The following is a 16397-nucleotide window of genomic DNA, read 5'->3' as shown; positions in this document are numbered from 1 at the left end:
AGTACAGGGTGTGCAGGAGGCAGCCGATTGATGAATCTCTCTCATCATTGATCTCTCTCTCTCTCTCTCTCTTCCTTCCTTTCTCTGAAATCAATAAAAACATTTTTAAAATATATCTATTATTGACTATATTCTCTATGCTGTACTTTACATACATCCCTGTAACTGTTTTCTTATCTGGCGATTTGTACAACTTAATCCATTCCCCTTTGTCACCTATCACCTCAACCCCCTCCCTCTGGCAACCATTAATTTGTTCTCTGTATCTATGAATTTGTTTCTGTTTTGTTTGTTCATTTATTTTGTTTTTTGGATTCCATGTATAAGTGAAATCATGTGGTGTTTGTCTTCTTTGTCTGACTTATTGCACTTAGCACAATACCAACTAGGTCCATCCATGTTGTTGCAAATGGCAAGACTTCCTTCTTTTCATGCCTGAGCAATCTTCCAATGTATCTGTGTACCACATCTTTACCCGCTCATCTACCGATGAACATGTAAGTTGCTTGTGCTTATTGTAAATAATGCTATGATGAACATAGGGTGCATATGTTCTTCGAATTAGTGTTTTGGGTTTTCTAAATAAATACCCGGAGGTGAAATTGCTGGATCACATGGTAGTTCTACTTTTAATTTTTTGAAGAACCACCGTATTTCTCCCTCAGTGGCTGCACCAATTTAGAAGCCCACCCACAGTGCACAAGTGTCCCATTTCTCCACATTCCTGCCAACACGTTCATTTACCGATGACAGCCATTCTGACAGGTGTGAAGTGGTACCTCACTGTGGTTTTAATTTGCATTTCCTTGGCAATTAGTGAGGTTGAGCATCTTTTCACATGTCTATTGGCATCTGTATGTCCCAGTCAGAGCAGTGTCTATCCAGGTCCTTTGCCCCTTTTTCAATCAGATTGTTGGCTTTTTTGGTGATAAGATGTAGGAGTTCCTTATATATTTTGGATATTAATGGGTTATCAGATGTATCATTGGAGAATACCTTCGTCCATTCAGTAGGTTGTCTTTTCATTTTGTTGATGGTTTCCTTCACTGTTCAATAACTTTTTACTTTGATGTCATTCCATTTGTTTATTTTTCCTATTGTTTCTCCTGCCAAGGAGACAACTCCAACATATATATATAATGACAAATGATGCCAAAGAGTTTACTGCCATGTTTTCTTCTAGTTTTATGATTTCAGGTGTTACATGGTGGCGGGCATCAGGGCCCTGCATTACCCCAGGGGCGTGGGGCAGGAGGAAAAAAAGCCTTCAGCACCAGGTATGCCCAGGCGGTGTCCCATCCAAGTACCAGGCCCAACCCTGCTTAGCTTCTTTTCCCCAATATTGAGTGGACCTGCTTAGCTTCTAAGGTCAGAAGAGATCCGGTGTGTTCAGGGTGGTATGACCCTAGATGCTGGAGGAGGCCTCCAGGAACCCCAGGAGCCCACGCCTGGCCTCCAGGACCCCCCTTCTCCGCTCAGCCCTAGGCCCCCATGCTGAGCTGGTACCCCCTAACCCCATACCCCCTAGCTGGTACCAGGTCTTTCCCTGCTGAGCCCCTCAGCTGCCACTCGCCCACCTTCTGAGCTTCCAGAGGGTGCAGGCCAGCATCTCCTGTTGGGGTGCGATGTCCTGGGTAGGGCAGAAGGTGGTGCCCTCCCCAACTGGGTAAGACAGAGCCCTCTAGGGACTCGACTTCACTCCATCGTGGCTGTTTGTTGTTGTGGAGGATCTACTTGTTAAACACTTAGTTGTCACCAAAAATGTGTGTGTCCGAAGGCGGGGTCCGTGGGGAGGAATTGCAGAGGCCGCCCACCAAGCAGGCCCACAGCAAGCCCAAGGTCTGATGCTACGTGTCCTGGGAGACCACAGACGGTGACGTGGCACGGCAGTCACCCCCTCCTTTCCTTCCTCTCACCCTCTCACAGGTGAAGGCTATGGAAGTGGCCCAGAGCGTGTGGCTCTACCAGGGTCACGGCGCTGAAACCCAGGCCTGTTTGAAGCGGCCGTTCGGGCCACATCCAGCCCCGTCTTAGACTTTGGCCACCTCTGAGATTTTGCATCAGGCACAGGTCACACTGCCCACGTGTGTGGCAGGTTTGATGTCATAGACACCTGCCCGCATCTCTAGAAAATGGTTTCCTACATCATCCTTTGGGTGTTGGCAGGGGCCCTGGGAAGGAAGGCCCAGGAGGACACAATGGCTTTGCCAGGACACGGAACGGATCAGACAGACACAGGTCTGACTCGGCTCTCCTGAACGCGGGACCCTGGTGGCATGATCCGGGCTGTGGGGGAAGCTGAGTTGGATTACTTTACATATTTATGGAGGTGTCCTGGGTGAGCAGTCAAAAGCCCTGAGGGGTTTCCAGGTAAGTCTGCCTTTTTTAAAAAAAGTCACAGGTAATGGAATCTTGAAAACTTTATTTCACTTCCTTGGTGACAGAAGCTAGAACTTGGTCACCAGGCACCCACATTCCTGAGCCAGGCCCCTGTCACCTCACGTGACTGGAGACCGTGGACCGAGCAGGGTGTCCTCCACTGGTCCCCAGATGGTCTCAGGGGGTGTCACAACCAGAGCTGTTTCACTCACCGCAGACGGTGGCTCCAGTCTCCCTTCTGACGCCTGCTGTCACTCAGCAGTGTGGAGCCTCAGGGAACGTATGACAGCCTAGCGCTGGCCAATCCAGGGAGGCCACACCTGGGAGCACTTGTGGGCTTCATATCAGTCCTTGCCACTGTGTGTGTGTGTGGGTGGGGGGGCGGGGAAGGGGGGGCAGGGGGTGAAACGAGGGGTGGATGATTCTCCCGGGCTGGGCAGTTGGTTAGGTCTGGAAGCCTGCTGGGTCTCTCACGTGCTCATCTCAGGTCACAGGTGGCACAACAGGAAGCTCCCCTACCCACTGGAAAACGTAGGCGCTGAGGGGTCACCTTCTTCCTTCGTGGCTGCACGTCTGTTCAGACGCCCTCTGTTCTGTCCTGGCCGGGGAAGACGGCTCTATGGTGGGTTTTCATCTGTGGGGAGACCCAGGCGGCTTTTTTTTTTTTTTAAAGATATATTTTGTTAATTTTTTACAGAGAGAAAGGGAGAGGGATAGAGAGCTAGAAACATCGATGAGAGAGAAACATCGATCAGCTGCCTCCTGCACACTCCCCACTGGGCATGTGCCCGCAACCAAGGTACATGGCCTTGACCGGAATCGAACCCGGGACCCTTGAGTCCGCAGGCTGACGCTCTATCCACTGAGCCAAACTGGTTAGGGCCCAGGCGGCTTTCTAATGGGCCTGGCCTGGACGCCAGACGCTGTCCTTTCAGAGCTCCACCCAGGAGGTCGTGGGGAGGTCATGGGGCCTCGGTGGACAGGCACAACTTCTTCCGATCCCTGTGCAGGAGCTAAGACCAGACCCCGGCAGCGTGGGCCGAGCTGAGGGTGAGCACAGAGGGTGCTGCACCCACGGGATTAAGATGACCAGAGAGCCGATTGCACATTCCCACTAGGGTGTCAACTGCTCCACTTTGACTTACTTATTCATCGTAAATCCTCACCCAGGATGTTTTCCCATTGGTTTTTAGAGAGAGTGGAAGGGACAGAGAGAAACATCAGTGTGTGAGAGAGACACCCATGTCAGAGAGACATCACCTGGCTGCCTCCCGCCCCCCGCGCCAGGACCAGGGCCAAGGATGGAGCTTGCAACCCAGGTGCGTGGACCGGATCAAACCCGGGACCCTTCGGTCCACAGGCAGGCGCTCCATCCACGGAGCCAACCCGCGTTTAAAGGAACCTAGACCTCCATTCCCACCACCAACTACACGGCAGGTGGAAAGTCAGTCCCCTCGTATTTGTGAGAATATTTTCGAAGTGGTATGTTGTTTGACTTCACCGTAGGCCGTTAGCATCTTGCATTTTCCTACTTTTGATGGTTTGAACCGCCCGCCTCGGGGACCCTGTGCAGCCGTCAGCCCCAAGGGGCCCCCAGAACTTCTCCAAAAGGCAAACTGCCCGCCGGACGAGGGCTTGATGCCTCAGAGCCGCCTGGAGGGCGACGCTGCACCTGCTCCCATTTCCACCCAGAACACGGAGACCCCGCGGACGGCCCGGGCTCCAGCCTCCTGCGCCTGCGCACAGCCCGGCTCCCGGCTCCCGGGGGCCCGCCCGCCGAGCACACCTTCCGGCTCCGGCTCCGCGAGGTGCTCAGGTGGCGGCCCGCCGCCCGCTCCCCGCTCACACCTGAGGCGCCTGGAGCCGCCTGGGGGCGGGGCTGGCAGGCCCGCCCTCCTATTGGCTGCTGGCGCCAGGCGCCCTCCCCCGACCACCGCTGATTGGCTGCGCGCGCTGATCTTGGGCATTTAATCGGGCGGCGGGCAGGAGACTGGGACTCCACCTCCAGCTCCATCTGCGACCTCGAGGGGGGCAGGTAGGGCCGTGGGTCCCGGCCTTGGCTGCACCCCGCCTCGGTCCCCCCAACACGGACCGCCCTCCCGCGGCTCCTGGGCTCCCGTCAGGTCCCACCTCCCCTCCAGGCACAGCGCTCCCTGCGTGGCGCGTCCCTCCCGCAGCCCACGCCCGGCCGCACCTGGGCTCGGCCCTCCCCGCGGACAGGAGGGCGGCTCTGCTCGAGCCCGGCCCGTGGGGCGTAGGTCGTGGAAGCGGAACCTGCCCCAGGCCCGCTGCGCCCCCTCCCCCCGCACCCCCAGGCAGGGAGCCGCCAGAAAGGGGCCGCTCTTCTGACCCTGCCCGAGGCCGGAACCCAGTCACCCTCCACTTACCTTCCCGCTCCCCTGCCGCGGGAGCCCCCACTGCCCACACCCCGTAACCCCCCGGCCCCCTGGGCTCTTGTCCCGCCCACTCCCACCCAGGCCTTCCCTTCCGGGGCGCTCTGCTCCCTGCCCCAGCCGCCCTGGCCTTGCCCTTCCAGCCCAAGGCCCCGCCCCCCCCCCCCCCCGCCAGCAGGTACCCCGTGGCCCCTTCCCCCGCCCCCCAGGTCCATGCCCAGCTCTCAGGTGGGTCCCAGGTTGTCATGTCGGTGATTATCGCAACGACTGTGGGAGGAGGAGCGGCTGCTCTGAGGCTCCTGGGCCCGACTGGAGGCCCCATGTGGAAGCTCCTGCCGCCCCCCCCCCCCCCAGCCCCAAGGCCGGGCAGTCCCCCTCCTGCTCCTTCCTTCCCAGCTCCGCTGCTGCCCTCTGGTCCCCCTTCCCAGCCCCCGCCTTTCCTTCTCTGCGGACTGGGCCCCCCTCCAGCCCAGGCCTGGGGGCACTGGCCGTCTCCTCCTCCGTGTCCTCCCAGGCCAGCACCCCTGCCTCCTGCCTGCCCGGTGAGAGAGGGCTCCCCCTCCTCGCTGAAGGCCCTTCCAGCTCCTGGTCGTGGGCGGTGGGGCTTCCCGGAGCGTCCGGCCACAGCAGCGGACGCCGGGCGTGAGCAGCGACCTGCAGCTCTGCTCTGGGTGACACATCGGCTTAGCAAACTGAGTCTGGACCCAAAGGACCAGTGTCCGTGCTTTGACGCCCGCACTTTGTAGCCGCTGACAGAGGGGCCGGACCATTGGGGTCCGTCTGTCACCTGCTGGGCTTCGGTCTCCGCTGAGCGGGGCAGTGGTGCCCAGAGCCCTTGGCACCTCAGCTCGCCGGCCTCGGTTCCCGTTCCTCTGACTTCGTAGAGGCCCCGAGGGCGCCGCTGTGGCTTCGCCGTGTTCCTGCGTCCACTGCGTCTCCCTCTGCCTGCGAGTGGCCGCGTGTTCTCCACGCCAAGCCGTGGGGGGAGACCGCAGGCAGATGGCTCGTTCAGGAGCAGCGGCTTGTCTGTGGGCTCAGAGTTAGACCCCGGCCTTTCCCCGGAGGCGCCCACCGCAGCCTCACAGGTGCCGGGTGTTGGCGTGGCCGGCGGTGGGCTACCAGGTGCCGCGGCTCTGCCTGCCTCTGTCTGCGGAGGCCCTGCTGGCCGCCCTTCTCCGAATTAGGCTGAACCGCCCGCCTGGGCCGCCCGGACCCCGCGGGGAGGGGCCCCGCACATTGTTCTGCCGCCTTTTGCTGACTGCGCTGTTTGAAACGCTCTTTCTCTCAAGCAGTTTCAGAGGTACAGAGACAGGGATCGGAGCAAAATGTCCCCCCAGACCCTGCACCTGCCTTGCGCAAAGCATCCTCGGGCCGTGTTCCCGTTCCCGGTAGAAGCTCTGGAAGCTGAATCTGTTTCTCTCCCCAGGTTTCCTTGTTACTTTTCAGCTTCACTTTGTATTTTCTTTTTGAAATTAACCTGCAAGAGCTTAGAGTGACTCAGGTCCTGTTCTTCCATAGCGGCCCCAGGGAGGAAGGGAAGCCGGCGGCTCGGGCGCCGCCTCCTGGCTTCGGGGTCTGACTAGCTTCCGGGGCCGCAGAGCAGAGGCGGGGGGACCGGGAGAGGACCGGGAAGGTGGCCCTGAGAGCCGGCCCTGCCCCGGCTGAAGGCGGCCTCGCGCCCTCGCCATCCTGTCCTCGGTGCAAAGCTGACCCCCGTGTGTCCTGGCCCCTGGGTTAGGGGTCGAACCGGAAGAGCAATAGGCGAGCACAGACAACCTCGCCTTTGACCTGTCCCCCGTCTGCGTCCATCGGCGACCTGTGACCCCAGGCGGCCAGCGGTGAGGCAGGAAGAGGTTCCGAGGAGGCTGACCAAGGGCCTGTTGCTCCTCCCTAGGGGTCTACGCCCTGGACTGGGACGAGCTGGATCCCCCAAACCGCAACCCGCTGGGAGGCGGTGGAGACGCCCAGCTCCCGGGATGTCTCCAGAGCAGTCCTGCGGGGCCTGGGGCCACAGGGGCCTCCCCTCCGAGCCCGTGAGTGCCGGGGTGCGGGAGGACCCGGCACCAGAAGGGCTGTAGGCGCCCTGAGGCGGGGCCCGGGGCGGGCTGTGGTGACATCTCAGAAAGAGCAGAGGGCGGGGCCACGCCAGGGGAGGCCCTCCGTGGAGACTGAGAAGAAAGCGTCCTGTCGTGGCCCCGGCACCGAGGGCTGTCAGCACCTGTGCCTGAGTTCCTGGGGCGGGAGCCCGGGTGCGCCCCTCACCTTCCAGCTGCTCTGGGGACAGCTGCTCAGTGGCCCCGGGGTCGGGTCCTAAGAGAAGCGTAGCCGTGCCCAGGGCCGGCCGCCCGTCTCAGCCCTGGGCCTGGCTGTCTGACGAGGGTGCCCAGGGCCGGCCGCCCGTCTCAGCCCTGGGCCTGGCTGTCTGACGAGGGTGCCCAGGGCCGGCCGCCCGTCTCAGCCCTGGGCCTGGCTGTCTGACGAGGGTGCCCAGGGCCGGCCGCCCGTCTCAGCCCTGGGCCTGGCTGTCTGACGAGGGTGCCCAGGGCCGGCCGCCCGTCTCAGCCCTGGGCCTGGCTGTCTGATGAGGGTGCCCAGGGCAGGTGGCGGCTGCCCGTCTCAGCCCTGGGCCTGGCTGTCTGACGAGGGTGCCCAGGGCCGGCCGCCCGTCTCAGCCCTGGGCCTGGCTGTCTGATGAGGGTGCCCAGGGCAGGTGGCAGCTGCAGCCTGTGGGTCCCGTCTCTCCAGGCCGGTGCCTCCAGCCTCCGCAGATGGCACACCCGTGAGGCAGACAACGGCGGGGACGGCGGGACCGGTGGGCGAGGTACGGAGTGTGTGCGGTCACCATTGTCTGCACGTTGTCACCAAGCAGAGGGAGGCCGGTGCTGACTGGAGGGGACACCCTGCTGCCCACCCCAGCCCCACAGCCCCCCAGCTCGAGGGACGGTGAGGCAGAGGCCCCGCCTGGCAGCCTCGACTTCTCCAGATGCTCAGCCTGAGCTCCCAGGTGGCCTTTCTCTTCCTTCTAGGAGGGACCCCTGACTCCTCCAGAGCCAGCGGCTGCCCCCAGCCGTCCGGGCACTGAGCCCGCAGCCTCTGCTGCCGACCCGGCGCCCCCCGCTCTGCAGGGGCCCGAGCCTGCCTGGGGCCCCAGGGAGGAGCACTTCCGAGACGCAGCTGCGGGTGCGTTGTCCCTGGTCCTCCCTCTGCTGTCGGTTCGCCTGGAACATGTCCCATGAGCGTGTGTGTTGAGTGGCGTTTGCGGGCAGCTGGGTCCCTGCCTGAGCGAGGCCCTCGGGCGGCAGCCGGTTGGGAGAGGGGCATCCTGGGAGGCTGCGTTCGGAAGCCTCTGGAGCCGGCCTGCAGCCTCGCCGAGAGCAGGAGCACAGGCGTGCGTGCGGCCGTGACAGTGCCGGACACCTGGGCCCCGAGGTCACTGGAGGGGCTGGAACCGAGACCCCCGGGGATGGGAGCAAGGGCTCAAGCCTTCCACGTGGTGCACAGGCGGTTAAGCGGCCCTCCTCCAGGGCGGCGGGGGTCCCTGAGGGAAGGCGCGCCCAGCGAGGCCGCGTGACTGAGGTGCTTTAAGAGACGTGAGGCTGCTGGCCCAGGTCGCCCTCTGGCTCCTTAGAAACCACTGGCGCAGAGGAGATGGGGGTGGGGGGGGGGTTCCCCGCAGGACAAGTACAGGGAGTGTGCTGGGCAGGCCGCCACTCCCAGGGGACCGAGTCACGGGTGGTTCGAGTCACTTCTCCCGCGGAGCATGTTGTCGGGTTGGCCCGTGTTGGGCCTGAATGACCTGCGTGTGGACAGAGCAGCCGGTATTCGCTCCCCAGCGGGTGGGCTTCCGTGTGGGTCCACGTCAGCTGCTGAGGGTGCGGGCACAAGGGGAGGTGAACGTCCGGGTCCCCGTCTTTCAGGTGGGGGTACCTGCTCCACATGCCTGTCTAACGACCGAGGGACTGCGCTTTCCCAGGGGGTCTGCACCGTCTCCTCCCCAGGGGCGGGTCCCGCTGTCTGGCTGCATGGTCCTCCCCTCCCAGCGGGGCAGCAGGTCCGGGGGCTGCGATCTGCGCTCCTGGGGACGGAGACGGTGAGCGCCTTCCGGGCTTGCTGGCCTCGTGTCTTCTGTGGAGGAGCGGCGGCTCCGACCCCGCCTGCGCACTGCCTTCTGGGGGTGAGGGCCTGGTGTTTTCTAGAGAAGGGTCCCGATCAGACACAGGGCGTGCAGAAGTGCCCTCCGGTGGGCTCCTCCCCCTGCGGACGGTGCCCCTGGGGGCACACGCGCTGATGAGCCCACTTCCCTGTTTCCTTTTGCGGTTTGTGATGTTGGTGTCCGGCCACGAGCTCATTGCCAAAGCCGGTCTGAAGGTTGACGCTTACGTTTGCTTCTAGGGATTGTGTGGTTTCAGCTCGTGCATCTAGGTCTTTGCCCATTTTCAGTTAGTTTCATGGATGGCATGAGGGACCCTTAGTTTTTTAGCAAATGTTATGTTACCAGAAACCAGAGGACTCACCCGGGACCGTGGTTCTCATTTAGCCCCTGGGGACCTTTGGCTGTCACCCTGAGGTTGCCTCCCAACACCCAGCAGTGCACAGCACGGCCACACGAACAATCTGGGGGGGGGGGGGGGGCGCAGCTGGGTGCTGGCAGTGTGAGTGGGGGCTCCGGGGAGCGGGGAAGCACAGTCTGCTGTGGGGGTGCCGGCAGCGGCCGCACTGACTGCTCCCTCAGTTCTAGGCATGGGGGTCGACGTGGACTACCTGGAGCAGTTCGGGACGTCCCAGGTGAGCACCACCGGCCTCCCGAGGGGGCGGCTCAGGGGACTGTCCTAGCGCAGCTGTCACACCGGGCAGCCTGGGCGCTGCTTCAGGCCGAGCGTCAGGCCGTCCGGGCCTCTCCTGCAGCCGCGTTCCTCAGCCACATCCCGGGTCCCCAGAGCCACTCGGAGCACATGCGGGGTCAGTCCCCTTGGGAGGCGTCGGTGCAGTGGGCACTCGGCCCTTTGGTCGCCTCCCCCTGGGGGCTGCTGTCCGTCAGAATGAGGGGGGCCAGTTGACGCCCCCCCTTCAGTTTAAGGAGTCAGCCCTGAGGAAGCAGTCCCTGTACCGCAGCTTCGACCCGCTCCTGCAGGGCAGTCCTGAGAGGCCTGCGCCCGCGGCCCCCACGACCAGCAGGTAGGCCGGCCTCTGCGGGGGGCTCAGGGCGTGGTTGGAGGTGCGTGGGGATCAGAGACCTCCAGGCTAGGGGGGCTGTGGGGCGCAGCTGCAGTGTTTGGACAGGTTCAAGCCTCGGACCGATGAGAGGGCACAGTCCTCTCGTGGCCACGTGCAAGTCCCAGCTTGGAGGGCAGGGCCCTCCCAGCACAATGACAGCCAACAGCTATAGTTTTAAGCTTGAACCTGTGGTCCGAACACGTGGCCCCGCGTGCCTGAGCGATGTGGGCTTGATAGAGTTCAGGTGCGTGTAGTTGAGTAGGATTGAAACCCACGAGAATGTTGTAAACATCTTAATCGCGCCCTTACTCTGCCTCGTGGCATCGGCTGTAAAATAAAGACACGGCTTGTGGGCGCTGTCTCTCAGGAAGCGGTGTCCCACCGAGACCCAGCCTTCATTCTCTGGTCTCTTTCCTAAGCCTTTCAGCCGCCCCCACTCAGGTTCACCCTTGGCCGTGCCGGCGGCACAGGGGGCACCCCAATAGGGACTGAGTTCGGGGGAACTACAATCGTTAGGTGAAAGGAGGCCCCAAGGCGCACGCACGCAGGAAGTAAGGCAGGGAGCCGAGGTGTGGTGATAAGCTTGGTGTAAAACTCGGGAAATTCAGGATCCTAGGAAGGGATCGCTAAAAACAATGCTTATTGAAGCATTTTAAATTTCTTAAGGAGAAAATAAGTAGAAAATGGAATATATAAAATAGAAAGTAAGATAGATACAGATTAAGTGGAAAACTAGAAGTAGAAGATAGTACAGGTAAAATGTTGGTAATTGGTTTGCTCATAGGCACTGGACCTCGTGGGGTTTTGCGGGTTCAGTTAAGGTGTGGAATTTATGGGGGTTGCAACCCAGGGAGGTTTGGGCAGGGGCAGCCAAGCCTACCCATAGTTCACAGATAGAGGTGGAAAATAGGTAGAAATAAGCGGTAGAAATAGAGAGGTAAGCGGTAGAAAGTAAGCAGTGGAACGTAGGTGGTAGAAATAGGAGCTAGAAATAGGTAGAAAATGAAATAAAGTAGGAAATAGAAGGTAGGAATTAAGAGGTGGCTGGGAACTGTAACAGCAAAGGATGGAGGTCCTGGTCAGCGGGACGCTTAAAGCCAAGCCGGGCCATTCGCTGAGGACTGGAAAGCGAAAACCGGAAGTCAAAAGGCTACAGAGTGGGAACAGGCAGCCTGGACTGTGCCCAAGATGCAGGAGAGGAAAGCATTGGGTGAATGGATGCTGCCCAGGACTGACATTAATGATAATCCAATCCCCTAGGCAGGGAAGCTGCAAGCGGGGCCGGCCCCGCGCCCGCCAGGGAGAGGGGACTGTGTTCTCGACCCGACCACAGCCTTTCCAGCCAACTCAGCCCCAAAGCCAACTGTCCAGGCAGCCCGGTCCCCAGAGTCCAGAGGGAGCAGAGCAGCGGGTGCCAGAGCGGGACGTGCACAGCCACGGGGGGCCCAGGGAAGCTCCTTGTCCCCCCGTTCGGAAGACCGAGAGGTGTGGCTCGGAAGGAGGTAGCGAAGGCCGCATGCAAGGGACTGAGGTTCCAACATGGAGTCAGCTGAAGAAGCTAACAACTGAGGCCCAGCAAATGGCAGAAAGGCAAGGAGTGGAAGCTACTCCTCCAGCCGTGTTTATGGCTATGTTAGCGCTGGTCAGCCGCCAGTCTTCTGTAAAGTCTTGTGCAGCCAAATCTAAGGACTCTGAGTAAGACATTCTGAAAATGTTAACGTGTCTGAAGTTTGGTTTTTCTTATTGCTGTATTGCATTGACTTTGTTTTGTTATTATTAGTAGCCAGAGTTTTCTCTCTTGTTTCTATATTAATGTTACTGAGTTGAATGTTTTGTTAATAGCCAGAAGTTTGTTTTGATGTTTTGATTATGCTGAATAATTTGTTTGGAATTTTTTGATAATGTAAATAGACGTGTTTAAAAACAAAAGGGGATATTTGGGGAGCGGCTGCAGTGTGTGGACAGGTTCAAGCCTCGGACTAATGAGAGGGCACAGTCCTCTCATGGCCACGTGCAAGTCCCAGCTTGGAGGGCGGGGCCCTCCCAGCACAATGACAGCCAACAGCTGGAGTTGTCAGCTTGAACCTGTGGTCCGAACACGTGGCCCCGCGTGCCTGAGTGATGTGGGCTTGATAGAGTTCAGGTGCGTGTAGTTGAGTGGGATCGAAACCCACGAGAATGTTGTAACATCTTGATCGCGCCCTTACTCTGCCTCGTGGCATCAGCTATAAAATAAAGACATGCTTGTGGGCGTTGGCGCTGTCAGGAAGCGGTGTCCCACCGAGACCCAGCCTTCATTCTCTGGTCTCTTTCCTAAGCCTTTCACCACCCCCACTCAGGTCCACCCTTGGCCGTGCCGGCGCGGCACAGGGGGCTTCAGGACCCGGCTTCTGAGCATCAGGCTCTGAGCTGACGCCCTCGGCTGCGGGAGGGCGGTGCCCCCTTAATAGTGGATTTGAAAAGGCGACGTCAGGAGATCTGAACCGCGTGCGCGCCTCTGCTCTGCTTTCAGTGGGCCGGGCGCCGAGGCGCCTTCCTGTGGGGGCCCGCCCGAGGCCCCGCTGGTGGAGCTGGACTGCGTTGCGGAGCTCCGCCTTGCTGTGAGTGCTGCTCCCTTTGTCGTGGAAAGGGATGGGCTTTATGGTCGGGGATCTGAAGGGTCAGTGGACAGGGGGCCCCTGCTTGTCTCTGGTCACTATGCAGTCCTGGAGCCTCCTGCACCCCGGGACCTGTCCTCCCTGACCACAGGACGGGGCTGGATGGGAGAGGAGCTTGGGGCCCAGCTGGTCTCTGTTGCCCCACAGGTGCCCCCACCTCCTTGTGTGCTCAGGCCCGGGGGCCCCCTCGTGGCCGTGCTACAGTACAGCCAGAGGGACCCCGCGGTGAGGGCCAGGCCTGGGGAGGGGACTGCTGCGGTGGGACCCCAGGTGCCCACTTACTCAGCCGGCCGTCGCCCATCTGGCACACGCTCCCAGGCTGTGCCCACCGGCAGCTGTGTCCTGCCCTGGCTTCTGCCCACGGCCCCTGCCCTGCTCTGAGCTGCCTCCTGTGTGGTGTTCTCTCTGCCACTCCCCCCTCCTCCCACAAGCTGCTCCCCAGCCTGGCCTGTAGCAAGAGGCGTCCCCAGCCCACACCCCACACACAGGCGTGGGACCCCCCACAAGGGGAGCTTGATGGGCCCTCAGTGGGCACCTGTTGGCCGACTGGTGATGTTCATGCCGCCTCCTGTGTAGGTGGAGGCAGCACAGAAGGAGGTCCTGCAGCTGAGGAGCCAGTGTGAGGAGCTGCACCAGCAAAACCTGGAGATGGGGTGAGGCCTGTGGGGGGGACCTGGAGGTGGGGTGAGGCCTGTGGGGGGGACCTGGAGGTGGGGTGAGGCCTGTGGGGGGGACCTGGAGGTGGGGTGAGGCCTGTGGGGGGGACCTGGAGGTGGGGTGGGGCCTGCGGGGGGGACCTGTGGATGGGGTGAGGCCTGTGGGGGACCTGGAGGTGGGGTGAGGCCTGCCGGGGGGAGACCTGGGGATAGGGTGAGGCCTATGGGGTGGGGGGAACCTGGGGATGGGGTGAGGCCTGTGGGGGGATGCGACCTGGGGATGGTGTGAGGCCTGCGGGGGAGACCTGGGGATGGGGTGGGGCCTGTGTGTGGGGGGGGCGAGGGACCTGGGGATGGGGTGAGGCCTGTGGGGGGGGGGACCTGGGGATGGGGTGGGGCCTGCGGGGCTGGCGAGGCTGCAGTGGGGGCGTGGCCCGACACGGCGCTCACAGCATCTGCTCCTCCCACAGGAAGGTCATGGACCTGTACGAGAGCCTCCTGTACCGGGTGATGGGTAAGTGCGGCCCGAGCCCCTTTCTAGCAGCGGCTCCCGCCTCGGTGCCCCAGCCCCAGCGTAGAGCAGCCCAGGCCGGTGCGGGCCGGCTCGGGGGCAGGAGGCAGGCTGAGCTGTGCTCACAGTCCCCAAACGGGCCAGAACCCGAGCCAGCGGCCGGGACCACAGGGAACGGGCAGGGTCCTCCCTCGGCGTGTCCAGCTTCGCCCTCTGTGGGCATTGGCTCTGAGCGTGTCCAGGCTGGGCCAGGGGTGGGAGCACCCTGCCTCTCCCCGGGCCAGGGACTCAGGTTCCAGAGGCCCCACCTGTGGGGACAGCTCTGCTGGGGCCCGGGGCTCCTGTCCGCCCTGGGCTCCCGGGACCTGGTGTGAGGAAGTGCTGTGCTCTGGAGGGCAGGTGGGGAGGGGCCTGGTCACCTTCCTCTGGCGGGACCTCCGGGCGCTGCGGCTGACGCTGCCCCCTCGCCTCCGTCCCACTGTCCCTGCCCTCAGTCGCCCACGGGGACACTGCCCCCTAACCCCGTGTGCCTTTCCCTTTTCAAGAGGAGGCTCAGACAGAGGAGGAACGTGCCAAAGCCGAGATCCAGAAGGTGCGGAAAGAAAAAGACGAGTTGAGCACAGGTCTGAGCTCCATGGAGAAGTCCTTCTCCGACCTCTTGAAGCGGCAGAAGGCGGTGATCGAGGGCTACCGGACGGTAGGGGGGCTGTGCCCTGTGACCCCGCCTTGTCATGCCCAGTCCCCAGCCCCTCGGGCAGGAGCTGCCCTCCCCACCGCGTCCTGGTCCCTTAAACGCGGCACCTGGCGAAGCGGCCAGTCTCACCAGTGGGCCCGGGGCAGGTGGGGTGCTGTCGGCCTGGGGAGGCCTGGGCATGTGAGCAGAGGAGCTGGAGGCACAGCCTGGGCAGGGCCGTGCGGGCCCAGCGGATGCCCTGGTGACAGCGGGCACCGAGGAGCCAGCGCTGCCTTCCGGAGGAGGCCTGGCCAGGTCCCCCTCAGCGCCCCCAGCTGGGCACGTGCAGGAGTTGGGGCCCACAGGGCTGTGGGGAGGGAAGCTCTGGTGCCGAGCAGGCTGGGGGGCCAGGAGGCAATGACCCCATTGGGGTCGGGGCCAGGCCTGGTGTCCAGGGAGGGGGAGCCTGGGCTGTGTGTGGGGGGCTTTCCAAAAGAAGCGGCAAGTGCTGCCTCTGTGCACCCTTCCTCGTCCGAGCTGCTGCCGGGGGTCCCGGGGGGCCTGGCCCCAGAGCAGCGAACGGGCAGCAGTAACGCCCCTCCCCCTAAAGAGTGAAGAGGCGCTGAGGAAGTGTGTGGAGGACTGCACGGACAGGGTCCAGAAGGAAGGCCAGCGGTACCGGGCGCTGAAGGCCCACGCGGAGGAGAAGCTCCGGCTGTGAGTCCGGGCGCCGTGGGCGGTGGGGTGATGGGGAGGACGGGGAGGCTGAGCCCGCTCGCCCACGTGCAGGGCCAACGAGGAGCTCGCCCAGGTCCGGAGCAGGGCCCAGGCGGAAGCGCTGGCCTTCCAGGCGAGCCTGAGGAAGGAGCAGATGCGTGTCCAGGAGCTGGAGAAGGCCGTGGAGCAGAAGGTGGGCGCAGGCCTGAGGCCCGGGAGCGGGAGGGACGTGCCCCTGTGGTTTGGGACCTGCCCTGTCAGGGCCCCGTGGCCGGCCGGCTCCCAAGCTGGGCCACGACCCTCCTCCCAAACCCCTCTCGGTGCCAGGCCAGGCGCCACCGGGCCCCTGCTGCCACCTCTGAGCCCCGGGAGATGCAGGGCTGACGTTCCTCTTTCAGAAACAAGAAAACGACGAGCTGATCCGGATCTGTGACGACCTCATTTCCGTGATGGAGAAGACCTGACGTGGGGGTCCCCGCCCTGCACACACCCGCCCTCCTGTCTGTCTGTCTGTCTGTCTGTCTGTCTGTCTGTCTGTCAGGTTTCATGTTCTTTATCCTCTCCTCACCTCAGCTCATGTTTAAGCTGATTATTTAGAAAGGACACTAAATAAAGTGTGAGTTTGGCACTGAGGTTGCTCTGTCTTGATTAAAGCAAGGCTTCCAGCTTTGGCCGATCCTCCACGGCCCCCGTGCCTCCGGCCCCTCCGCCCGCGCCTCGGGGCAGCCAGGTGGGCACGCAGCCTGCGTCTGCCTCCCAACCACAGACCAGAGTCCAATGGACCCACGTTTATTTTATTTATTTATTTTTAATGTTTTTATTGATTCCAGAGAGGAAGGGAGAGAGGGAAACATCAATAATGAGAGAGACTCATTGATCGGCTGCCTCTGCCTGCCCCCCACTGGGGATTGAGCCTGCAACCCAGGCCTGTGCCCTGACCAGAATCAAACCCGGGACCCTTCAGTCTATAGGCCGACGCTTTATCCACTGACCCAAACCAGCTAGGGCCACTGCAATCCTCCTATCTAATGAAGAGGGAATGTGCTAACTGACCATCACTCCGTCACAAAGATGGCTGCACCCACAGCTGAGGCCAAGTTCCCAGCAGGAGCTTTAAGGAGCAATCAGCAGGGAACTAAGGCTACGCCCTCCCCCTCCCCCATGGGGCTTGACAGGGGACCTGAGGCCACGCCCCCC

The 16397-nt window shown here is 61.8% G+C and overlaps 1 protein-coding gene across 1 annotated transcript; it reads left to right on the top strand.

Moving 5' to 3' along the window:
- The first annotated feature begins 1204 nt into the window (after nt 1-1204).
- On the top strand, nt 1205-15664 carry LOC129148146 (transforming acidic coiled-coil-containing protein 3-like). The gene is given in 17 exon segments (XM_054712840.1): nt 1205-1277; nt 4072-4195; nt 6601-6629; nt 6632-6661; nt 6664-6805; nt 7518-7593; nt 7799-7952; nt 9505-9557; nt 9844-9947; nt 12499-12586; nt 12791-12868; nt 13220-13296; nt 13770-13813; nt 14356-14507; nt 15094-15200; nt 15273-15393; nt 15599-15664. Coding segments are annotated over 17 exon segments (1518 nt in total).
- Nucleotides 15665-16397: the final 733 nt, after the last annotated feature.

This window comes from Eptesicus fuscus, chromosome 23 (assembly GCF_027574615.1).
Source record: "Eptesicus fuscus isolate TK198812 chromosome 23, DD_ASM_mEF_20220401, whole genome shotgun sequence".
Lineage (NCBI taxonomy): Eukaryota > Metazoa > Chordata > Mammalia > Chiroptera > Vespertilionidae > Eptesicus > Eptesicus fuscus.
This window is presented reverse-complemented; position numbering and strand designations above follow the sequence as displayed.